Below are 26033 nucleotides of genomic sequence, written 5' to 3' on the forward strand. Positions count from 1 at the left end.
TCTGGCGACGGCGTTCTGGATGAGTTGTAGTTTTTTTGATGTCTATAGTCGAGGTGCCAGCGTAGAGGGCTTTGCTGTAGTCAAGCTTGCTTGTGACTAAGGCGTTGGTGACTGTCCTGCAGCAGTCTGCTGGGATCCATCTGAAAATCTTCCAAAGTTTGCGGAGTGTGTGCCAGCAGGAGGAGGCGACTGAGTTTACCTGGTGGGTCATGGATAGGGAGGAGTCGAGAATGATGCTAGGTTACGGGTGTGCTGAGGGATGTGGGCCACCACGAGTCGTCCCAAGCTGAGGTGGCATTTCCAAAGATGATGAGCATAGTCTTGTCGGAGCTGAGATTGAGGCAGCTTTCTCTCATCCAGGTGGTGACGGCTTCCATTCCTGAGTGGAAGTTCCTTTTGGCCGTGTCCGGGTCTTTGGTGAGGGAAATGATGAGTTGTGTGTCATCAGCATATGACGCAATGTTCATACCGTGGCTTCAGATGATGGCTGCGGGAGGTACCATGTATAGGTTGAACATTGTGGGACTCAGTGAGGATAACTTGGGGGACTCCCCAATTGACTCTTTTGGGTCTGGATGTGAAGGGTGGGAGTCTAACCCTCCGAGTCCTCCTGGAGAGGAAGCAGTGGATCCATTCCAGGGCTCTTGCGTGGATTATTATGTCATGGAGTCTGGTGTGTAGAGGGCTGTGGGAGACTGTGTCGAAGACTGCTGAGAGGTCGAGGAGTATGGGCGCTGCGGTGTGGCCACGGTCTAGGAGTAATCAGATGTAATCGGTGGCTGCCAGAAGGGCTGTCTTTGTGCTGTGGTTGCTGCGGAAACTGGATTGGGAGCTATCCAGGGAGTTGTTGGCTTCGATTTAATTCTGCAGTTGTGCGTTGAATGCTTTCTCCGGTACTTTGGAGGAGTAGGGTAGCAGAGAGATGGGCCGGAAATTCTTTAGTTCTTATGGATCGGCCGAGGGTTCCTTCAGGAGAGGGCGTATTTCGGTGTGTTTGCAGTCCTCGGGGAAGGTGACAGTGTTGATGGAACAGCTCATTGTGTTCTGGAGCTCGGGGTGATGGATGTGCTGGCTCTGATGTATATGTGATATGGGCTGGGGCCCGTGGGGGCTCTCGAGTGGGTGCTGACCATGATGCTGACTGTTTCCTCTGTGGTGAGAGTGGACCAGCTGTGGATGGTCTGGGTGGGTTCTGGGGGGTGGGGTGGGGTCAGGTTCAGGTTTCGGTGCCAGGATTTTCTGGGAGGAAGCTGTCATAGATGTCTTGGATCTTGTAGTGGAAAAAGGTGCCAAGTTTGTCGCAGAAGTCCTGTGACCGGGGATGCTAGTTGCTTCGGAGGGGGGATTTGTGAACTCGTTGATGACTGAGAAGAGTTCCTTAGAGTTCTGTGTGGAGGAGTTGATGTGATCCCAGAGTGCCTCCTTCCTTGCATTCTTGATCATTCAGCGGTGGGCAAGGAGGTGAGGTCTTCAATGGTTTGGCTGTTTCTCCATTTTTTCTCTAACCTTCTGCAGGTACGCTTTGATTCTTGGAGTTCAATGGTGAGCCAGCTCGCTTTCTTAGGTACGTGTTTGGCCGATGTCAATCAAATCCTAGAGTTCGTGGTGTGTTTGTGGAGGGAGTATATGTTTAGGAGCAGGTAGTTGATGGGGTTGTGGAGGATGTTGGGATCTCTGTGTGTGTAGAGTACCTTCAGCTTGTTGAGGTTGGTGCTGAAGTTGCAGTTTCTGCAGGTGAAAGAAAGGTCTATGGATGTGCTTGGCGGAGATGGTGCAGTAGTTGCTGAGTTGGCCGGTGTTAAGGCAGAGGAGGGTCTTGGTGTCGTAACAGAGGCTGGCCAGGGAGTGGTTTAACGGTGATCCAGGGACCATGGTGCTCGGTGCGGTGCGGGCGCGGAAGGCCGCAGATGGGCTTGCCTTTGGTGAGCCAGTGGCGTGCCTGATGAGCGCGGCCGCCATTAAGAAGAGGAGGGGGTTGGGGGAGCGGTCAGCTGGGAGGCGGGAGAGGGGGATTAGTGCATCGCGAGGGAAGGGGCAGGCCACAGGGGCAGGGGCAGTGCAGGAGGGGGGCAGAGGGAAGGAAGAGAGATGAAAAGAAAAGGAAAACGAGTGAAAAAAGGCAGAAAAAGCAAGAGTGAAAGAGAGACAGAGTGAAAATACTTACTTGTGATGGCCACTAAACCACCAGGGATAAGGTGCAAGTAGAAGCCTGAGGGTGTAGGAGGGCCTCGAACTGGGAGTCAGGCAGACTCTTAGTTCGTCCCAGGCAAAGGCAAAGGCAGCAGCAGAAGTCAGAGGTGCTGGGGAGGGCAGGAGACGCTGACTAGGAGGTCAGTGCAGTTGCCCTCTCACAGTGCTGTGACCGCCATAGAGAAGGGGATGGGGGAGGGGTCAGCTGGGAGGTTGGGAAAAGTGCTTCACAGGGGAGGTGCTCTCCACTGACATGTGCTGAGCTGCTTTAGGGGCAACTGTGGGGTCCTGGAGTGGGGGGCTACCACCTCCTGTGGCAGACACCCTCCTTCCACTCACTTCTGTCAGTGCAGGGGCAACACCCTGCACCTGGACAGCTGCCTGACTACTCTGGACTTCCTTGGGGTCAGGTGAGGCCTCACCAGTGTCAACTCTGGGCTCCCCCCCTACTGGGGCAGAAGGCCTTTGGCTCTCTGGAACTCTCTTCAAGAGTGGCCCACCCTTCCTTTTCTTCCTTCCTTTTCTTGGGGACCCCTGTCTCCTAACTGTAGGGACTGACTCCCCAGGACTTTGGGTTGGGGGGGCACCCTGGGTGACTGCCCCATCTGGGACCAGACTCACCTCTGGGAGGTCATTGCCCAGGATACAATCTAGGGGGAGGTCAGCACTGACTCCCACCCTAAACCAGTCAAGGATACCCTCCCTCTCTAGGGGCATGTTAGAAATGGGCTCTTTGGTTGACAGTCAGGTTACCCCCTGTTCAAGCAAGGACCCTCACTCTAGTCAGGGTAAAAGAGAATCACCCTCAGCTAACCCCTGCTTACCCCCTTGGTAGCTTGGCAGAGCAGTAGGCTTAACTTCAGAGTGCTAGGTGTAAAGTATTTGTACCAACACACACAGTAACTTAATGAAAACACTACAAAATGACACAACACCAGTTTAGAAAAATAGGAAATATTTATCTAAACAAAACAAGACCAAAACAACAAAAATCCACCATACACAAGTCGATTAAAAATCAAAAAGAGTCTTTCAGTAGTTTTAAAAACACACTAGCGCTGCTAGAGTGAAAATGTACCTGGTGTGAGTCAAAAATAACCCCGCACAGGCGGGTGTGCGTCAAAAATAACTCCGCACGGCGGTACTTGAGTCAAAAATCCAGCCGCACGATGATCCGAAAATCCCGCAGCGCAGGTTGTGATCTCCCAGCCTCCGTCAGCGATGCTGCACGTCGTTTCACCTGCTCCGTGCGTCGATTTTTCGGTCGCGTTTCCTGCGAGTGTCGTTTCGCAGCTGCGGAGCCGGCGGCGTGTCGTTTTTTCAGCCGCAGATTGGATTTGCGTCAATCTTTTCCCTGCACGGCGCTCTGTGCGTGGATTTTCTTGTCTTTAGGCTGCCAGCTTCTCCTTTCAGGGTCTCAGGAACTGGATGGGCATCACAGGGCAGAGTAGGAGTCTCTCCAGAGACTCCAGGTGCTGGCAGAGAGAAGTCTTTGCTGTCCCTGAGACTTCAAACAACAGGAGGTAAGCTCTAGATCAAGCCCTTGGAGATTTCGTCTCAAGATGGAAGGCACACAAAGTCCAGTCTTTGCCCTCTTACTTTGGCAGAAGCAGCAACTGCAGGATAGCTCCACAGTCACAGGCAGGGCAGCTCTTCTTCCTCAGCTATTCAGCTCTTCTCCAGGAAGAGGTTCCTCTTGGTTCCAGAAGTGTTTCTCAAGTCTGTAGATTTGGGTGCCCTTCTTAAACCCATTTTAGTCTTTGAAGTCACCTTTCTTCAAAGGGGACTCACACCTACTTGTGAAATCCTGCCTTGCCCAGGCAAGGCCTCAGACACACACCCGGGGGTTGGAGTCTGCATTGTCAGAGGCAGGCACAGTCCTTTCAGATGAGAGGGACCACTCCAACACTCCCTCCTAGCAGAGATAGCTAATTAGGAAATGCAGGCTACACCCCAGCTCCCTTTGTGTCACTGTCTAGTGTGAAGTGAAAAACAACCCAACTGTCATACTGACCCAGACAGGGAATCCACAAACAAGTCAGAGTCACAGAATGGTTTAAGCAAGGAAATGCTCACTTTCTAAAAGTGTCATTTTCAAACACACAATCTCAAAACCAACTTTACTAAAAGATGTATTTTTAAATTGTGAGTTCATGGACCCCAAACTCTACATGTCCATCTACTCTCTAGGGGAATCTACACTTTAATCATATTTAAAGGTAGCCCCCATATTATCCTATGAGGGAGACAGGCCTTGCAACAGTGAAAAACTAAATTGGCAGTATTTCACTGTCAGGACATATAAACCACATTACTATATGTCCTACCTTATCCATACACTGCACCCTGCCCTTGGGGCTACCTAGGGCCTTCCTTAGGGGTGCCTTACATGTAAGAAAAGGGAAGGTTTAGGCCTGGCAAGAGGGTACACTTGCCAAGTCGAATTTACAGTGTAAAAATACACACACAGACACTGCAGTGGCAGGTCTGAGACATGATTACAGGGTTACTTGTGTGGGTGGCACAACCAGTACTGCAGGCCCACTAGTAACATTTGATTTACAGGCCCTGTGCACCTCTAGTGCACTTTATTACGGACTTAACAGTAAAACAAATATGCCAATCTTGGAGAACCAATTACATACACATTTTAAACAGGAGCACTTGCACTTTAGCACTGGTTAGCAGTGGTAAAGTGCCCAGAGTAATAAAAACAGCAAAATCAGAGTCCAGCACACATCAATAACCTGGGGAACAGAGGCAAAAAGTTAAGGGAGACCACGCCAAGGATGAAAAGTCTAATAGGGCACTATGGCCACAGGTTTGGAGGTGACCTCCTCTGTGGCTCTCCTAACTTTCCTGGTCTCTCCTGGAACATACATGTCTGGGGTCACTAACCGGTCACTCACTATAGTGTGACTGGCACAGGTGTCTCTCAGGCCAGTGGTAGGGATCCCATTCACCTGAATGGGGTGAAAGTGCCTACTCCCACCCTCAGGGATCACCAGCTTACCATCGGGTCCTGTCTCCCAGCTCAATGCTAGGAGGACTTCATCATCTGAGGAGTCCTCCTCCATGGCTACACTGGACAGCCCAGTGCTAACCACCTTCTTTGGACAGGCTGCATCTCCTCTGAAATGACCTGTCTGCTTACAGTCAAAGCAAGCCTTACTGTCCAAGAGCTTTTTCAACCCTGGGTCTCTCTGTCTCTGCTTGTCAGAGTGGGAGTGGGATTTACTCTCCTCCTTCTTAGGGTTCTGGGGTACAGAGGGAGTCTCTGTGGTGGGCTTACCACCTCCCTCCTTAGGTTTTTGGGGACCTGACCCCCCCTTCTTGGAGTCTCCCCCCGGGACTTGACAACCACCCTGGTTCTCAACCACTCATCAGCTGCCTCCCCTAGTTCTCTAGGGTTGGTCAGCTTAGAGTCCACTAGATGCTGGCGTAACCTTTCTTGGGCACAATTGGTCAAGATGTGCTCTCTCATGATCAGAATGTATAACCCCTCATAAGTATTTACTTTGTTACCATGAATCTAGCCCTCTAGTGCCTTTATTGAGGTGTCTACAAAGTCAACCCAAGACTGGGTATTGACCTTCTGGGTGTCCCTGAACTTCATCCTATACTGCTCTGGGGTTAGACCAAACTTCTTGGTTAAGCACCTCTTCATACTAAGGTATGAATCTGCCTCCTCCCCACTTAAGGTCAGAAGCCTATCCCTCCCTGAGTTGGGGACCAACTCCCACAAAAGTGAACCCCAGTGTTGAGGCCTAACCTTTCTCATTTGGAGTGCCCTCTCAAAGGCCTCCAACCACTTGTCTATGTCATCCCCCTCTACATAAGCAGGAACCACCCCCTTGGATAATCTGGGGCAAAACCCTCCACCCATGGACACCTCAGCTTCTCTGTCGCTGCCACCATCTCTTTTCTGTCTCTTTGCCCACTTTTTCTTTTCTAGGGCCAGCTTCTCTGCTCCAAAGCTATAAATGCTAGCTGGGCCTCCAGCTCTCTTTCCCTGAGGGACAGGTTCTCTCCTCCTAAAGGGACCCCCTTCCCCCAACTAACTTTGGGTCTGCCCCTAGTGACTGTATGTAATGAGGACCGTTCTTCCTCATCCTCACTTAGGCTCAGATGCCCTCCCTCCCCTGAGTGGTCAGAGCTAGCATCCTCCCCTACTTCTCCCTCCTCTGGAGCTTCTTCTGGGTCTACCTTTTGGGCCTCAGCCCATGCTGTCAGGGATTTCATCAGGACATGCTTCCTGAGGTCAGTGGTTGCAGGCAACCCTCTTTCAGTACACAACCCCCTAAGCTGGACTACTGTCAGTGTGGGTAGTCTAGCCAGATCAAGCTTAATGGTTCTCTAGTTTTGTGTCAACAAAAACGTTTTGCAAACATTTAAAACAAGAATTTGGAAAAATCACAAAAATTCAATAATTGAAATTAATCCAAATGAAAAATTAAAAACAATTTTTGCACTAGGACAATTTAAAGGATTTTTAATTTGTTTTACTCAAAACTGTAATGTGATACTGAACACAAGTACAGGATCCCACCACTGCACACCAAAAATGTTGGAAAATGGGTTATTGATAAGGGCAGGTAGGTACCTACACTTAGCAATAGGCCACTAACCTCCACTTAGGTCCAGTTAGGTCTCCGTAAATTAAACCCAGCGCAACCCTTGGTAGCTTGGCAACGAGCGTCAAGGCTTAACTTTGGAGACAGAGTGTAAAGCATTCAAATATCACAAAACAGTATTTAAATAAAACACAGGAAACAGTTTTAAAATCCAAAACCAATTTACAAAAATAGATTATATTGTTATCTTTAAAAGGACACAAAAATGAATAAAATCGGATAAGGGGAACCGGAGATGTGAATCTTTAAAGAATTATTGTTTTTTAGCACCTAGAAACAAAAAGCGCCAATCGGGTCATCTGGTTGCACCTCGACCGGGGCAAAGTCAAAGTTTCAGGCCGACCGCGATGGAGCCCGGCTCAGCTACAGGCCGCGAGAGGCCTCGGTCAAAAGTTTACCTTCACACTTAGTCATTTTCCTGAAGATTTTCTTCAGCGGGACGAACCTGCCAGTCCAATCCGACCTCCTGGAACTCTTCTCCTGATACATGCAGCGGGAATCCTCGGTGGAGATTTTTACCTTCGGACTTAGTCATTTTTTCGAGGTGAAAATCCTTTGACCGGGGTAAACCTGGATCTTGATCCGACGTCCTTGGAGCCCTCCTCGGATACACTGGCTGGGAGGCCCCGGTCAACTTTTTACCTTCTTACTTAGTCTCTTTTTCTGAGATTTTCTTCAGTGGGACGAACCTGCAAATCAGGCCGGGTCGCGGTTGAGGCAAGCTGGCTAGAGTTGCCGCGGCGGGTCGGTCCCTCTATGGAGCTTTTTTTCAAAAGTACTCCAAACTTCCCCAAACTTCTGGGGCTTCTCCCAGATGTTCTTTTAAGATTCTTTTGGGGTCCACAGCTCACCCCAAGGGTCCAGAAGCTCTGAGATGATCCTTGGGGGTGCGGACTACAACTCCCAGAATGCACCTGGCGCAAACTCCTTTTTGGCCACTGGACAGTGGTCAGCTGGATTTCTTCAGGAGTTGGTGCAGGGGACTCTGGTTAGCAATTTTTCACCTGTAGCAAACAGGAAGTCCCTCCTTGAACCAGTTGAAGCCAGGCAAAGTCCTTCTTGTGGTGAAGCCCAAGTGTGCAGCTGGGTCAGTCCTTCTGAGTGCAGGTTCCAGGTGCAGGCCAGGGGTCCAGCAGAGCAGTCCTTCTTCTCGTTTTGTTCTTCCTTGTTGGAATCTGATGGGGATCTGAGGTGTGGGTGCAGGTCTGCCAGTTTTATCCTTGCTCCTGGGTGAAAAACAGGGGGGTCCTGATTCTCCAATCAGTTGTAGGGTCCTTCCCCCTGTGATGACCACTTCCTGGGAAGTGTGGCAAAAATCAATACCAGGAGGCAACATTCTTCAAAAATCCATCATGGCTGAATCTGATTTTTGGAGGTTGCATCTGGCTGAGCCCACCCACTGGTGTGGCTAAAAATCATAAACATGCCCCTCTCCTGCCCTCTCCTAATCTAATCAAGGGGGCACCTAGTTGTCTGGTGTTGCAGAATATGGGGGTGTTGCTGGGGTGCACCAAATGTCCTTCTCTGCCTTTGAAGACCAGTTTGGAAGCCCTCCCCCTTCCTGCCTCACCATCTGCTGAAGGTAAATTCCCTCCCACAGGCACATCTCTTTGTGTGAAGCCAGGCCACTTCACACCTCATCCTTGCAGACTGGCCAGGCTGTCAGAGGCTGGCTAATCAGAGCACAGCAGTAAAAACAATGCAGGGCTGACATTGGCAACTTTTCAGGTAAAGTTTAAAACTCCTTACCTGAACAAGTTATATTAAATCCAACAACTGGAAGTTGTGGGATGTGTTATAACAATTAATTTGATACCAAATACTTGGTATCCATTACTTAAGGGGACTTTTAAAATTAAAATAAAGTCTCCCCATTCTAGCCTATGGAGGCCATTCACTGCAATGAGGGAAACATGAATGTGGATGTTTTTACCTCACCAGGGCTTATAAAACTACTTTTATAAGGTCCCTGCTTATAGTTACATGGCACCCAGCCTTAGGGGCAAATAGGGCACACCTTAGGGGTGACTTATATGTAAAAATAAGGTAGTTTAAGACTTTGGAACTACATTTAATTCCAAAGTCGAATTTGCATATAACTTTAATTTAAAAGCAGCCAGCAAGGCAGGCCTGCCTTTAAAATGACACTGGGCACCTCAACAGTGTACCTATGGGTGCACCACCTATACTGTGGTCCCTAAACCTACATGCCCTACCATATACTAGGGACTTATAGGTAGGTTGACTTAGCCAATTATAATTAGCCTAATTTGCATATTGATTTTACACAGAGCACAGGCCCCGGGACTGGTTAGCAGTACCCAGGGCACCATCAGAGTCAGGAAAATACCAGCAAATAGTGGAAAATGGGGGCAAAAAGTTAGGGGGCCTCTGCAATCAGCCCTGTTTTCTCACAACTTGTATCAACTGCATTCTGAGGTTACGCTTGTGGTGTGCAGCGTGAATAAACAAACACATAAATGAAACCGAGTGCACTCCAGCTGTCTCCACCTCACCTGGGGGGAGGGGAAGAAGGAAAGACATGTTATCTCAGTTGCTAGGGCTACTAAATTTTTCCAAAATTAGGTAGGTACACACTGTACTTATATATGACATTGGTGCACCGTTGCTTCAAAGTTAAAACAAACCTTCTATTTTTCACACCTCTCAAGCGCCACTATGTTTTAGGACCACTTATAGACTTAACAGCGCATTCCACAGGGCCAATGTCCCAACATGCACCTAACCAATATATCACCTCAGTTGATCCTTATGGGTCTGTTTCCTGTCTCCACACCTTATATCACAATACCTGCAACAAATTATTTAAAACACAGGTAAAGAAACACAGCATAATTATGTCTCTCAGTGTAAACAATCTTACTTGTAACATTGCACCTTGTACCACAAGTGTGAATTCAACCATCTGTGAATAGCATTAGGCTATGTTACAAACTGCCCTCACTGCCCTCTATCAGGAAGGGGCCTACACTCAGCATTGACCAGTAATGAAAGTGGAGGCACATCCAGCTGCTCTAATGAGAAGCCCATTAGTCAACCAACGTAGAAACATAGTAACAGTAGCTTCATTTCTCAAACTATGATGACAGACTTTGGACATAGTTTGACTCTTTTTATTGCTAGCACCATAGGTATAGCCATGGATAGTCGGCTCTGGCTATTCCTTGTGTTACAAATGAACATACATCCACAAATAAACAGTTCTACACAACAGAGACACAGTCATCTAGCACATAAACTGGCACATACAGAAGGAGAGCGGGACAAAAAACTGATGGACATATCTATGGACATAGATTTCATGTCCACTTAAGGTTTCATTTAGTGTCCTTCAGTTGACCTGCTAGCCAACTGGTGAGGCAAAGGCTCACCTCTAACTCTCTTGTACAGGGCTGCCCATCAGACTTAAAGATATTATTATTATTATTATTTAGTATTGTACAGCGCACAGCTACCCTAACAGAGTTTTCCAGTGCTAGGCAAATTCAGGTAGAGCAACTGAAACCTAAAGAAAAAACTGAGAGAGTTATAAAAGCTGGGCCTTTAAAAGTGTTTGAAAAACATCAAAGGACTTATAGGATTTCATAGAGGCAGGTAATGAATTCCATAATTTGGGAACCATGTGCACAAAAACAATCCTGCATGCAACACAGGCACCATTGTACCATGCTGCAAGGGTGCCTGCATTGGCACTAGGCAACGAACAGAATTTCAGACTTATCTCCATTTAGCCTGAGAGAATTGTTCTTCCTCCATGCTGCAACATTCATGAGAAAGGTGTTTGGAGCATCAGAGTTGCGATCTTCCCTGTAAGGGAAGGAGATAATAATCTGGGTGTCATCCGCAAAGGAGAACAGAGTGAGACCACAGTGTTTCACTGCATCAGCCAGTGCTCGTACATAAATGTTAAATAGGGTCGGGCTGAGAGCTGAACCCTATGGTACACATAAAGATAGAGGATAGGAGTTGACGGTATGAGTTCTGGTAGAGATCTGGAAGGAACAGTATTGTAAAAATTAACTTAATTAAGCCAGGGCCAGATCTTGAATGCCCATGTCCTCCAGTCTTTGGAGCAGTAGCTTGTGAGGAACAGTGTTGAATGCAGCATTGAGATCTAGTAGTATCTGAGTTGTGATGCCACCCCTACCTAGTTAGAGCCTAAGTGGTTTGGTTACTTCAAGCTGAGTGGACTCGCTGCTGTACTGAGCCCTGAATCCAGATTGAGAGGGGTGGAGAAGAACGTTCGTTTCTACAAAAAAGTAAAGTTTTTGACTAACATGCATTTCTAACATTTTTGCAAATAGCGGTGAAAGCAAAATAGGGCTGTAGTTAGACCAGCTGAGAAGATTGACATTAGACGTCTTCAGCATGGGAATTATCATTGCATGTTTCCATCATTTGGGAGCCAATCCTTCAGTGCGTATTCAAAAGATGGATCACCATATGAAAAACTGAGGGCACAAAAAATGGGAGAGAGGGGATCCACAGGAGAGCTGGATTTAATGGAATTTAGCAAGGTAGTAAATACCACTAAATCAATAGGTGAGAAAGTGCTCAAAAGGCAGGGAGGAGCAGAGCTGAGGGTAGTTATTCTTTCTGCTTGCAACTGAGAGAAGGAGTCATAGTACTAGTAGTTACTTTTCCTCCTTGCAACTGAGAACAGGAAGTCATAGGACTAGAAGAAAGAGAGGCCTGGATATGAGCCACCTTTTACAGAAGAAGCCAGCTAGTTCATCACATTGTGTCTGTGAGAGTGGAAGAGACGAATTACTTGCAGGATCCGATAGCGATTTCACCACTTGAGATAACATTGAAGTACAGTTCTGAGCTTAAGATAGAATGATTTTCCATTTTCCATTGATAGTGGGCTTTAAAAAACAATCACAACCCCACTGACTTTTCTGTCCAAACAGTCCTTTCTTACCGTACGATAGTCAGTTGGTAATGTGGCAGTAATATCAGGTATGGGGGCTCATTGAGCCAAGTTTCCACTAGAAAAATGTCATCCAGCAAATTAATAATTAAAAAGTTAAATATTCTAACTAATGTTTGGCCAAGGGGTGTCAGGTAATATTAATGTTAGTTTAGGTTCCAATAGGGCAGTGGCCGTAGAGGTAGAGATGCCTGGAAGTAGAAACCTGTTTCCCAGATTCTAAACCTACAGACTGGGTTGATGTATGAAAGAGACAGTGGCAGCAACCCAAAATACTAGTTACCAGATTCCTAGAGGAGAACCATACCTCCAGTGTCACAGGACGTAGAGCTCATAGCTGAGTGGCAGAGTACATCACTCTAGCTGGGATAAAAGGACCACCATTCTTGGCCCCTGGGTGGGTGCCGACGGGCTTGCCTTTGGTGCTCCTTTAGCGTGCCAGCTGAGCATCCGCGCCATGGCTGTGTCAGAGTAAGGTCTGGGCCGGGAGCAAGAGCGAAGGACCACCAAAGTTAGAGTGCTAAACGCACTCTGGAAACGACCCAGCAAGATGGCCGCTATGCCTGCACCCTTCTAACTGACATGGATCAGAAAATATTAAAATGAGAAAAGAGCCCCCTCCACACACAAAATTCAGTACAAAAGTATAGTAACAACAGTAGCATTAAAACATCTCATGTGGAATTCCCAGATACATTTCAGTGCTGCAAATAATCCCCATTTTACATTGGTTTTACCATTTTGCCAATCTCTAAATGATGCCCTTCATATAGAGATCCTTTTTTGACAAAACCAAACTTGAGGAAAGATTGATGCCAATACATTGAGAGATCACTTCTGTTGGGTGATGGAAAACTTCAGATCTCATGCCCATTCAAACATTACCCTCTCTAGGAAAATCTCCTGTGGATGCAGCACCCTCACCATATCCATCCTATTCCTAGCTTCTTTGTTATAATCATGCATGTGCAGCATTGTACCTCCATTTCTTTAACTCCAAACATGTGACACACTTCACTTTGCAGCATCAATCCATTGATAGCGCGTCGGAGCCTTGATAAGTAAACTTACAAGGAGACACGCCTAGGTCGATGAACCTTTGGACCACGTTCGGGGACTTCCCAGTACGAGATATCTTTTTGGCATCACTAAATCAATAGATCAATAACCCAATCAATATTCACAGTAACTAATCAACAAGTTAAACAATAACCTTTAATAGGAATCAATAAAGTGAACACACCATGACCTTTCAGTCACAATAATCACAACAAACTGGATAAGAGTTAGAATATTTATTTCCCTATTGGTCACAATCTAATATCATTTCTGTTAATCTCATTAGCAATTCATCTCATTAGTAACTCTTCAGATTTATATTAGAACACAATTAATCAATGCATAGAGAATATTCATTCAGCATTAACACGTCATTAATAAGAAGCACCTTGGCAAAGTCTCAGTAATGCATGATTCAACAAAGAAAGAACTCAGTCATTTGTCTATTTGCGTCAGATATTAATGAACACCTTAACTAACCTGGAATTAGCATCAGCATGTTGGACTTCATGCAAAACAATTTAGCAAACACAAATTTGGAAAACATCCAACTATGGCCTCTATCAAACGCACAGTTGGTACCTAGAGAGAAAGGCAAACAGACAATAACAATTTTCATCAGATAGTTACCCATCCAACGAATAAGCAAACAGTGTCAGTCTTCGTCCTCAGGACATCAGTCGATTCACCATCGGCAAATAAAGGACAGGGCAAAGTCTCAGTATGGCATAGCTAAGGAATAAGGCTCTTCCCTCATATGGAGGAGAAGTAAGTATCAGGTAGGAATGGATAGAGGATGGTTTAAAGTATCAGGAAGAATAAACTGCAAAGTCTCAAAAGAATGGCCTAAATGCCTCAGTAGAATGGCAAAGTATGGTTTGGAGAGGAATGTCCAATAATGGCTGATTTCTCCTTGGGTCATGCTGTTAAATCAATACTGCCTAATTTGCTCCTAATTCCTCATTGGATAATAATTTGTGCATCGTTATCTCTGTCCATAAATTCTCCACGCATTTCACTAGAATATTCCATAAAACACAGTTCTCATATTGTTGATTGGTCCATGTTATTGACGTCTTCATCGGTTGGAATGTCAGGTAAGAAAAGTTACACTTTACGCTCCAGTCAGTAGCTCTATTGTTTTCTCCTACTCCAGACAGCCTTGCACCTGTTATGAATTATACTGTTGCATTCAGCATGAATGTCTCCTTGAGCAAGTCGAGTCCCATGAGAAAGAATTTACTACAGCTACACACACATCTAGCTTCTGAAAAAGTACAGTTTCGTGTCCTTCAAGAAAACAGCACATTGCACATTAGGAAAAACACTGTTTAATATGAGACCAGGCAGCTAGGCCCAGACCCTCGCTAAACTAAGGCCTAGTGATTAATTTATCAAACTCCTAATACATGACTCTAATTATGATATGCTAATGTAAATTCAAAACATTAGTACATGATTAATTCATCATTAATAAGTTTCATTAGTCTTCGTATACATTGGTAGCCACTCCCCGTGGGCACATTTCAAACGCGTGCATTATTTTCTATGTTAACACATTTTCTATGCAGCTTCATTACAGAATATATTGCAAGCTCTTCATGTTAAGATTGTTTTTAAAAGACACACTCCAACACCATCTACACCAAACACCAATGCACCATGTCCCAGACTGACCTTTTACAAATCATTGTTATTAAATGTTTTGTTTATTGACACTAATGAACACCACAGCTCAGAAAATGAACTGATTCTTTAAATTTAATCCAAGAACAAAAAATTGGTCCCAGCTTATATGCAACTAACTGGGTAAATATTTACCTTTTTCATATTCCTGCTTTTAAGCAAATGAAATGCACCTTACCATATCACATGATAACAATTAAAGAAGGTTACACACTTTAATCTGGTATTGACAGGGATAACACATATATCACAACAAACCCCGACCTTAAAATATACTCCAAACAAACCGTACATAGGGGAAGCTGTATTGAAGGGAGAGCACAGAAATGCTCCATATTTTCAAAGATATGGAGCATATCTGCTCTTTCCTTCTGCTGGCGCACTGTGTGCTTTTTTGTACCAACGCAGGCACCCTTGTACAATAGTGCAAGGGTGTATTCGTTACCAGCAGGATTGTTTTTTGTGCAGAAAGAGACACCTTCCTGCATAAAACAAATCCACAGAGGCATATTCCTCTTTCTATGTGTGCTGCAAAATGCAGCACAAATGGAAAGGGGAACTGATGAAGAGAAATAAAGGTATTTCTCCTAATTTTGTCACTGTTGGCTAGGCACACCATTTTGGTGTACATTCCGGTTTACAAGTCTTTGTAAATCTGGGTTGGTGTCAAAATACATATGTGGATACAAGGGAATGCCCAAGCTCCAACCATGTAACGCCTACTCAATGCAAAGTAACTGAAGGCAGCACTATGTTGCCTTACTTTGTATTTACTGAACACACAAAGCCATGCAAAGTTAATCCCAGCAAAATGACTTGCATCCCCAGCAAAAGGGCTTGCGTTGCCCTGCGATATGCGTCACTCCAGGACAATGTAAGACCTTAGTATGACGCATGGCTCTCTCAACCTACTACGGTGCAATTATACATATCAACCCCCAGTATCCCATGTTCTAAAACTAGTGCAAGTAATATTAAGTCAAGTCTAAAAAGGTCAAGTGAACAGGGGAAGACATTTTATATTGGAGTGCTTTTTAAATAAGTTACTCAGATGATTGCAGTGCATTTCTTAAGTGGCTCTGAGTCTTGGGGAATGCATTCAATAACAAATCCCTCAGTGATCAAAGTGCACATTTCTTCCAGATAAAGCTGTGTGCAGGGATGTGTGCGTCAGCGTATCAATGTGCCTTTGTTTATACTTTTGCTGTTATAGCTCAATCTGGGAACTGATGGGATTGGTTCGGATGGATGCACCAGCAAATGGCAGATCTTCCTGCTGCTCGGGAGCCGAGCATGATTAATTGAAAGAAGTAAATACAACAAAGAGCCCAGAACTAATTACCGCAGCCACTGTGTGCTAATTCCCCAGACACAGACTGCTGCAGGCTCTGCTGAGAGACCCATGAGCCTCCATTCTCTGAGCGGCGAGGGGTCAGCATCTGCTAATGAAAACAGCAGCTAGCTGTCATTAGCAGGCACGTTGCAAACATCCCCGCACAGCGGAGCCGTCCACAGGCTCCAGCACATCAGTGGGAGATTTCAAGCTGCATAATAACTTTGGATTCTGATGTTGGTGTTCGGTGTATGGAGATGGCAACTGTAGTCCTCTTTCCGTGCCACTTATACTGCCCAAGATGAAATAGCATTGAGGGCAGCAACTTCGGAAGTGGCTGCATGCATTGTGTGTTTCAGAAGTGCATACGCAGTGCTGGCTGGCTGTGTCGGAAATAAATCTCAACAGTGGATGATGAATGTATGGTAACAATGCACTATAGAATATCTCGTCGTGGTCTTTTTAACTCTTCCCTAGACCACGCTATGAGGGATTATTGACGTGGAGTGTTCCACATCCAAGGGGGGAGAACCCGTGTCCTCTGAAGACCTTCACATCTCGGTTAGGTACTGATGCTTTTTTCACACTCAAGGGCAAAGACTTTCGTCCTGTGACAGGCAAAGCGCCTGTCAAAACCGAGCTTTTTATCCCTCTGTGGATAAGAGAGGCACCACTGCTGAGTGCCATCAGGTGTCACTGTTGCATCATAGATCAACTCATGAGGTACGGAATGAGAGCTGCGCCCTTAACCCTTCAACCTGATGTTATGAATAAAACTTTACCGTAAGGTGTGATGTCACTTCCACTATCAAATATGATTTAGAAGAAGTGGCGCCTCTGGTTCAATGCAGAGTTAGTTTAAAAGTCCATGTTCAAACATTGTGGGAGAGAATAGCATTCGGTCTGATCGTAAGCTTCTCACACACAATTCATGTTTTCAATACAGCTTGCTTGTGAATTTCAGTGCCTTAACATATGTGCTTGCCTTACATTATGTCTATTTGTGGCGTGCACTCATCACTTGTGAGGGTAGCCAAGCGATTGAGCAGGCGTGTGGGCGTGTAGTCCCCGCGGACTTATTTGAAGAGCCAGGGCTTCAGCTTCTTGCGGAACTCAAGAAGTGAGGCGCAGCCTCTAATGTGTTGTGGGTGGTCGTTCTGTGTTTTAGATGTAATGTAGGAGTATGATTGGCTTCTTTCTCTGCATTTGTGGATGCAGGGGGTGTATGCAGAGAGATGCTGAGCAGTGGCGGCTGCTAAGGTTTGAAAATGGTGGGGCGTAAAATGAAGCCATACATTTTCCATTAGTTATCAAGCATGAGTAAGCATAGGCTAAAGATGCATGCAGGCTGTAAAGTTTGCGCAAATCATAAAAGTACCCAGCACCAAGCATCTTTGACCTCTTCTATTTTTTTTTGTTATTTAAATTGTTGATTTTAGTCAGCACCAGTGGTACCAGAATAGTCCTGTACAGGCCTCCCTGCACGTGCTTGGTGCTGGGTACTTTTATGATTTGATTCCATGGGTCAGACAGATCAACAGGACAAAAAAGTGTAATATAGCTAGCCCTTTCAAAATTATTCCCAAAGGAAACAACATTTTGCACGCATATGTGACTTGTTTAGCCCAGTTCATCTAATTGGCTCTTTAAAGCATCTGGTTAAAGAATTACAAATCATGTAATTCGAAAACACACACACAGCCATTGAACATTTCATCAGGGCAGTGCCATTAATCTTTTAAAATGCAATAGAAAAGCTTGACGGGCCCACATATATTGACTTTGAGACAAGCATAAAGATACAGCAGTCAAAAGGTTTCAGATCATTCTGGAGGCACTCAGACAAATATAACCCTTCTCTTGTGGGATGGTGTTTTTTTCTAATTATTGAAATCTATTTCACTGGCGGAATGGTGGAAACAGCAAATAAATGCCAGCATACACGACCATGGGAGAGGAGGAAATACTCAGCACATTTGTATAGCGCTTACTACCCCTGACGAGGCGTCGCATGAGCCTGTCTGGAAATTCTGAGCCGTGCTGGACTAGCTGCTTTGTATTCAGAGAGATCGTGGGGATAACTAGCCACATATTCACACTTTTCTGGTGAAAATAACCAGTGCCAGGGAATAAATAAAAAGATGAAGTCTTCCGGCTTTGGGGCTCGCTTGATATGCAAAATAAATCTGTATTGCCCTTTTATCTTCCCATCTCTGGGCTCGCTCGGCTATGAAAAGTATCATTAGACAAACCTCTCTGACCTTTTTCAGTGCACCTCCTCTCAGCGACGTGCAGTGACACAGGAACCTCTACAGTTTGTCTTCAAAACTCGCAAACTGCGCAGATTCCAGGGCTCAGCTTGCCGCCTTCAGCCTCTAACCCCACCCCCTCACAACTGGTCACAGGGTGGGGAGGGGTTAGTAAGGCTTGATGATCCAGGCACCCTGTGACAAACAGGAAAAGGGTGGGGTGGCATTGCTTCAGTGCCTGATGGACACGATGCCCCTAGAGCTGCAGGGTTTCAGTCAAAAACGCCCAGGGACAAACTTTCCACTCATGTCTTCAGGGGGTGGAGCTTAGCGCAGGAGGCAATGATTTTGCCGAGCTGATGACCTCACAGCCTACAGAGCTGTGAACTTATCAGCCCGGCAAATAGTATTCGATGCAAGCCTCACTGAGACAGCTGCAAAGGTGCAGGAGAGGCCTGCTAGATCAGTGTTTGACTGACAGTGAGTTATTTCAAGCACTGCCCTAAAGCACACCTTTTGTTTCAGAACCGATAAAGTAGATTTAAACATTTTTTTCTTCAGTAAAGAAAAATCTGTTTTGCAGAACAGAATAAAGGGGGCAGAGCCCCAGCGCCCATGTGGGGAAACCGCCACTGATGCTGAGCATAGGTGTCTGGCAAGATTGTGGTATTGTATGCCGCTGTTCAGGTAGGTACCTTGGCCCAATGTTATGCAGGGCTTTGTAAGTGTGAGTGACAAGTTTTAATTTGCTGCATTTGTGAATGGCGAACCAGTGAAGCTCTCTGAGGTGAGGTGAGATGTGAGTGAGGCATGGGAGGTTGAGGATGAGTCTTGCTGAGGCATTCTGAATAACCTGCAGTTTGTGCAGGAGTTGCTTAGAGATTCCGGCGTACAGTGCATTGCCGTAGTCTAGTCTGCTTGTGATGCGAGCTTGTGTGACAGTACATCTTGTGTTTTATGGAAGACACTTAAAGAATTTCCATAGCAATCGCAGGATGTGGAAGCAGGCGGGGCTCACTGCATTAACCTGTGCCTTCATGTTGAGCTTTTCGTCCAGAATGATCCCTAGAGCTCTGGCATGGTTGGTGGGAGCTGGTCCTAGTTCTGTTGGCCACCAGGTGGTGTCTAGTGGGGAATTATTATTACTGAAGACCAGTTCTTCAGTCTTGTCAGAGTTAAATTTTCAAGCAGTTGGTTCTCATCAATTCTGCCACCATAATCCTGCAGTTTGTGAAGTTGGTCCTGGTGGTGGTTGTCTTGTCAGGATGAGTTGGGGGTTTGTCTGTGCAGGAGATGATGGTGATGCCTTGAGACTGGATGGTGTTGGTGAACAGTGTCATATAGACGTTGAACATGATCAAGCTGAGGGACCCCACAAATTAAGTTCTTGGACTCCGACGTGAAGCGAGGCAGTCTGACTTTTTGGGATCTTCCCATGAGGAAGGAGAAGATCCAATTGAGTGCTGGTCCGTGGATGCTGATCTTGTGGAGTTTTCTGATGAATATGTTGTGGGAGATTGTGTTGAATGCTGTCTGCAAAGTCAAGCAGGATGGGGGCTGTGGTTTCTCCTCGATCCAGGTGGCCTGTGAGTCATTTGTTAATGCTCAACGGGATATCGCTTTCACATTCATACAGCTTTAGTGTGGACAAGCGGGGCTCAGTGTGCCATACTTGAAGCTGGATTGTTTAAGGCGTGGTGTCAGCAGAGGTATGGCGCCAATGTGATGGAATTCTTCTAGAGAATTGAATATGTGGATATGTGGGTGGTGCTTAGTGATGTTTATCTCTATGGAAGAGAGAAGACAGTGACTACCGCCCTCCAGGTCATTACGGGCACTGGTCCCAGTGCAGTCCAAATGCATTCCAAGAATTGTAGTCTAGGTTTAGTACCATTTATCCAGTAAATTCAAACATACTGTTCCTGGTCTTGCACAAAGTGTGTTCTTTTATTAGCACTCTTAAAAATGTTATTGACTGGCAAACATAGAGACATTTTGCGACACTTGTATTTAGAGGAGCTGTGTGTCACATTATTTTTCCCATGTTTTGTTTGCTTTGGGTGGTGATTAAAGTTAGAAGACGTTTTGGTTTTCTGTTGGGTTTTAGACACATAATAACAGACTGTATAGTTGTATTAGCAAGACATTTGTCTAGGTCTATGAGGCTGTTCCTATTGAGTTCCTTGCCTGATGTTTCATAATTTGTTTTCAGCTCCTTTTTCCCTCTAGAAAGGCACACTGATGCCTCATATACATTGAAACTGAGCGTCGAATTACTTATCAACATGATTAGAGATATAAGAGTGAAGTTTCTACAGTAGAATGTATTTTTCATTCTCTATTTTTTAACACACATAGTTTGATTCTTTTGTGTTTGGGTATCCCTCAGGAGTGTGCTAAGCAAGTCTGTGCACTAGGTCGGTATACAGCAATCGCTACATGTGCCCAGCATTGACTTCCATGTCTTTCGTCTCTTTCTCAAATGTATTCTGGGTGTTGTAGTCTTGTTTTTCTACAATTCAACTAATAAGAATAAAACAAACACTCCTTAAAACACTGATTTGTAGCTGAAAAGTTCTGACCGAAGACAAACATTTTATTTCCATTTAATTCCAAAGTCTCTTTCATGGCCATATTGGATTGAGCTACTCCTGGTCTGGTTCGTGAACACCATCAGAAAAGTTGCCATCCTGTCGTAGGACATACAGCTGAGGTATCCCAGCTAGCCATGAATATAGATCATTTATCATAATGTTGGTCCCCTTTTACTAGTCGCTGCTGGCTCTGCACTTTAATACTGTGAATTCACCGAATAGCAGAGGTGTAACAATTTCAACAATGACAGATATGTTTCTAAAAAAATTAATTGAATCCATTCTGTTTTTGGTGCTTCAAGAAGGAAACAGAACCCCACACAACAGAAAGTTCCACTCAACCAAATATCAAAATCCACTTCTTATAACTTTTTTTTCTCTTTCAGGTATGGATGGATGCTGGAACCCAGATCTTTTTCTCATATGCCATCTGCCAAGGGTGCCTTACTGCTCTGGGCAGCTACAACAAGTACAACAATAACTGCTATAGGTATGCCATCCACCTCTTCCTCTTCCCCTGGTTAGGTTAATGGTCCTGGAGGGTGGACAGATGCCATTGGGGTAATAAATGTTGGTTGGGTCGAGCTACCCCTAAAGTGAGATTCAATATGCATATATTATCATCATCTTTTAATGACTGGGGAAGAACTGCATGCAGAGAAGATTGATCTGTGTAAATACAAAGTGAACATTGACCCTCATGGGGTACTCTTGGCCATATTACAATATAAAATATGTTTATTGGTACCCATCTCAAAGGTACTCATTTTATTGGCCTCCAAAGGATGAAAAGTCTAGTGGCCAAAATGTGAACCTTTGATCATGGAGATCAAATGAAAATCTCTGCAATGGATGCATTATTCTACTGAGAGACCAGACTCACCTAATAATGAGTACAAAAGAGTACATAAATGACTCTCAGTGCTTCCCCTGTCTGCTGAGAAATCCATCAAAATGTTTCTGTGACAGCTAAAGGTTGTTGGGTGCCTAATAATGTGGATTTCTCGGTGGATGTGCATCCAGAAAGGAGGCTATTACTGAGATTTCACGAAATACAAATACGTTTGGGATAAATCATGGCAGCGGAGGTTGTCCAGAGAGGAGCAGGGTTTCTCCTCATTGTCCACAGATATGAATGTAATGACCTACTTGACTTCAGAAGGTCCACTTGCTCTGGAGAATTGGAAAGGGGGTCAAACATTCCTGCACCCTGTCTGTAATATAAAAAGAGTTATGCCTTAAATTTGGAACCTTATGCTGAAATTAAATTAAAGCTCCAATATGAACTCAGAAGATGATGGTTAAAATAATTGTGCCAGCTTACATTATGCACGGTCTTAGCCTAAACTAGGTTTGTATAGCTGAAGACCAAAACAGTCATGGAACTTTAGACTGCCCCGGGGGCAACAGAAAACTTCCATGTTGGTGGCTTAGCAGCCGAACATGGTGGCCGCCTTCTGAGGACGCTCCCTATGGCCTGCAGTAATCCTTCATAATCCCCAAATTGTTGGCCCCTAGTGAGACACGAAAGTATGCAGGTGGTCCGGCACAGTGCCTAGCTATGCGGACATCGAGTTGTCAGGAGCCAGAGGTGCACGGATCGTGCCCACAGCATGGCAGCTGATTAGCTATGGGGGTTAGGGGTCCATAGGTTGCAGATCATGGATACCCCCGGTTGGGGTTCCGCAAATTGCAGGCCGTGATAGGTACTTCAGAGTTTTTGGACTATAGGTGTTTGTTAGGTTTGTTTGTTTTTATTGTTGATTTACACTTGGGCAAGTTCTCACATCCTACACCAAGGCTTGCCCTCCAATAATTCAGACAGACATTTATACACATGCACTCATAGATCATGGGGAGCCATAATGCAGCATCCAGAGGTGTTTGGGTCTTGTTATGGAATGTGCGGGGGGTGCTTGACGGTATTAAGTATGGAGCAGTCCTGAAATATGCAAAACAGGCTGGGACACACATCTTAATGTTGCAGGAAACACATCTCCTTGGTACTCAGGCCCCTTGCCTGATTAGATGTGGGTACCATCAGGTATATCATTCCGCGTTTGCTAGGGGTTCTAGGGGCACTTGCATACTAGTTCAATGTATCCTGCATACCAGGTAGGACAGGTCTGGACGGACCGGATGGCCTGTTATACAGCAGTCACTGTCGCACTATACTGGGAGACTCTTACTTTGTGTTGTGTATACTCTTCCCCTACTTTGGGACAGCCTCTACTTGATAGCTTGAGGGCCTGATAGACCAAGGTTGGCTGTGCTGGCGGGGCACTGTGGCTCACTTATGTGTGGAGGCTCAACCATTCCACACAGCCAGGCTTTACATACTCATCAACAGTACATGACTCACTTTTTGGTATTGATTATTTCTTCATTCCTACAATACATGCACATAGAGCCGCAAACATAGAGGTAATGGCAAGGGGATTATGCGATCATTCTCCACTCTTGATGACTCTGCTCATAGGCCCAGCTAGACCCCACTTCTGGTGGGGTATGTCATCCTGGGATTTGCAGATTCCTGAATATCTCCAAACTATGACCAAGGGAATAACGGAGTACCTTACCCATAATGTGGGATCCTTGGCGAGTTTAGTTGCACTGTGTGAAGCACTTAAGCCCGTGATGAGGGGTGTCAATATTAGCTTGTGTGCGGAGAAACGGAGATGTAAAACACAAGACATTAAGGCTCTAGTGGCACACAATATATCACTTGAGGAGGGCAGGACATGCCCGATCGGCCGAGAAGAACATAGGCAACTCGCCTTTGCGCAACAACGATTAGGCAGGCTCCTTATGGATTCAGCTAAACTTATTTGGCGCACCAGGCACAGTAGAATCTACCAGTGGGGAGATAAATCCAGTAAATTATTACAGTCAGCCTACACCATCAGGTGATTCTCATACATGAATTGATCATGGATTTTGTGAATGACCTACCTATGCGTACATTATCTGTGGATACCCATCTGAACCATGAAGAGGCCTTGACGGAGAGCGAACCTGATCTTGCAGTGGCCGCTCTTCACACAGGCAAAGCCCCTGACCCCAGTGGCTTCTCATGTGTATTTTTGAAGGCTTATATGTCCAAACTGGGGAAACAACCAGTAAACACCATCCACACTGCAGTGGAGATGGGGCAGTTGCAATTGAAATGCCGTCATTCAAAAATTTTGGTACTTCAGATCCCTTCCTCGTATCGCCCGATTTCGTTATTAAACACGAAGGTCAAACTCCTTGCAAGGGCACTTGCAAATAGGCTACAACCATACATCCTATAGTTGAGTCACCCGGACCAGACTGGGTTCATGCCTGGACGGGCAACATGCCATAATATACAGAGAACATCTAATGCACTGGCTCTAGCCGGTCTCCCCGGAGGTCCAGCTGCCATTTTATCAGCGGACCTAGACAGAGCATTTGACTCTGTTGATTGGACATACCTGTTCACTTTATTACGTAGGCTGAACTTTGGACCCAGATTTATCTCAAATGTTTGATTACTAAATACAAATATTACAGCATCCATCAGAATCACAGGGCACACTTCTGAGACCTTTCAGATACAAAGGGGTACACGCCAAGGGTGCCCACTTTCACCTTTATTATTTGCGATGGCGATAGAGCCCCTGGCTGAATGGGTTTGAATAGATCCACTGGTTAGAGGCTTTGATTGGTCCTCAGATATATCGGATAGAATCGTGTTATATGCGGACAAATTACTAATTTTCATGTCAGACCCCAACATCAGTGGGCCACGTTTTGAGATTTTACATATCTTTGGGGAAACGTCCGGCCTTTATATAAATTTGTGTAAGTCCACATCCTACCTCTCAATGGATATGCGGGTCCCATATACTGGGCACCAGGCATTCGAGTAGAGGATAAGGGTCTTAAATAACTGGGGGTGTATTTTTCGAAAGACAACGGTTGGTCATGGAGTAAAATTGTTGAGCCTGGGAAAGACCCAAGATGAGTCCAAAACCTGGTCGCTTCTTCCCCTTTCCCTTATGAGAAGGTCCTCGATTTTTAAGATGGTTTCTCTCCCTAGGCTGTTACACAAACTTCAGAATTTTCCATTGGTAATCCTGCGCCAGTGGTTCCACCAATTCAATTCCGTATTATCGAGATATAAATGGGATGGAGGAGGTCATCGTATATCCAGAGTCCAGTTAAAATAGATCTGTGAGTTAAGCACTTCATACAAGCAGCTGCATGTAACATGCAAGACAGAAGTTTATCTCCTTGCAGTTTTTTACTGACTTGGTTGGGTTGGGTAGCAACAAACACCAATCAGGCGCTTTATACAAGTTTTCCATGGCAATATCTCAGGGGGATAGCACTCTGGGCAATTACAGACTTTTCCATGTCTCAGTCTGGAATTTTACCTGCAAATACGGGACCCATTAATCTCAAGTCCTGAGAAACTGAATCTGAGGCTGAGAGAGGAGTTATTGAGGCTGTGTGCAATGGCAGCACCTTGCCCTCTTACTGCAGCAAGAGGTAGCACAGAATGCTTCGCCGGCTCTCTCTTACACTTATTGCCTTCCACTCTCCCCATACTATCTGCTGCCTCCACCAAGAGGCAAAACAAACCATCCATTTATCACCTGCTTGAAACTGGTGGTTAAGGGATGCAGATGTGGGCTCATTATTTTCTATGGAATAGGGAAAACACACAAAGAATAGGACCAGATAATCCTGGGTCTGTGCGTTATTTCCAATTCTGGGGAACATAGTGCATAATCCTGCATTTTAGTGGAGGGTACTGAACAGAGTTGGTGATTCCAGTTACCAGTGTGCATGCAACATAATACGTGGAAATCAAAATAAGGCATAAGTGCCAAAAAGTTGGTTTGTATTGCAGTACATAAAAGGTAATTATTAGTGTGTAACTCATAAGCATGTTTCTACTGACTGTGCCAGGTTCTTCGCCCCACCTGCCTTCTCCATTTGCATGTCGTCCCTTAGTGAATTTCAACTGACATCTACACTCTGGGGAAGGAGGGGAGACTGCTCACACTGTCATGGTATTAAGAGTAGGCTTACTCCTTTCATAAGCGTCTGTTGCTTATATGTTTGAGCAGGAGGATGACATTCTATGGACTAGTTCTTATCTAACATTCTGTTGAAGGTAGCATGGATGGCTGAACTGAAGTTCCTTTCCTTAGTTCTCACCTTTTCTCCAGTTGCCCTCTGTTTTACAGTCTACCTTGGGACCCCTTTTCCTGTGCTGCTCTGTTTGCCTTGCTCAATGAATAACAAACGCTATTTTTAGACATCTCAGTGGGTATAAGATCCTATTGCTGATACCTACATGTA

The 26033-nt window shown here is 45.4% G+C and overlaps 1 protein-coding gene across 1 annotated transcript in view; it reads left to right on the forward strand.

Moving 5' to 3' along the window:
* LOC138287581 (sodium- and chloride-dependent betaine transporter-like) overlaps nucleotides 1–26033 on the forward strand; it is a 515340-nt gene that overhangs the window by 388029 nt on the left and 101278 nt on the right. The window contains exon 8 of the mRNA XM_069228140.1: nucleotides 21086–21189. Coding sequence (XP_069084241.1) covers nucleotides 21086–21189 — 104 coding nt within the window. The remainder of the gene's footprint in view (nucleotides 1–21085; nucleotides 21190–26033) is intronic.

This window comes from Pleurodeles waltl, chromosome 4_1 (genome assembly GCF_031143425.1).
Source record: "Pleurodeles waltl isolate 20211129_DDA chromosome 4_1, aPleWal1.hap1.20221129, whole genome shotgun sequence".
NCBI classification, from domain to species: Eukaryota; Metazoa; Chordata; class Amphibia; order Caudata; family Salamandridae; genus Pleurodeles; species Pleurodeles waltl.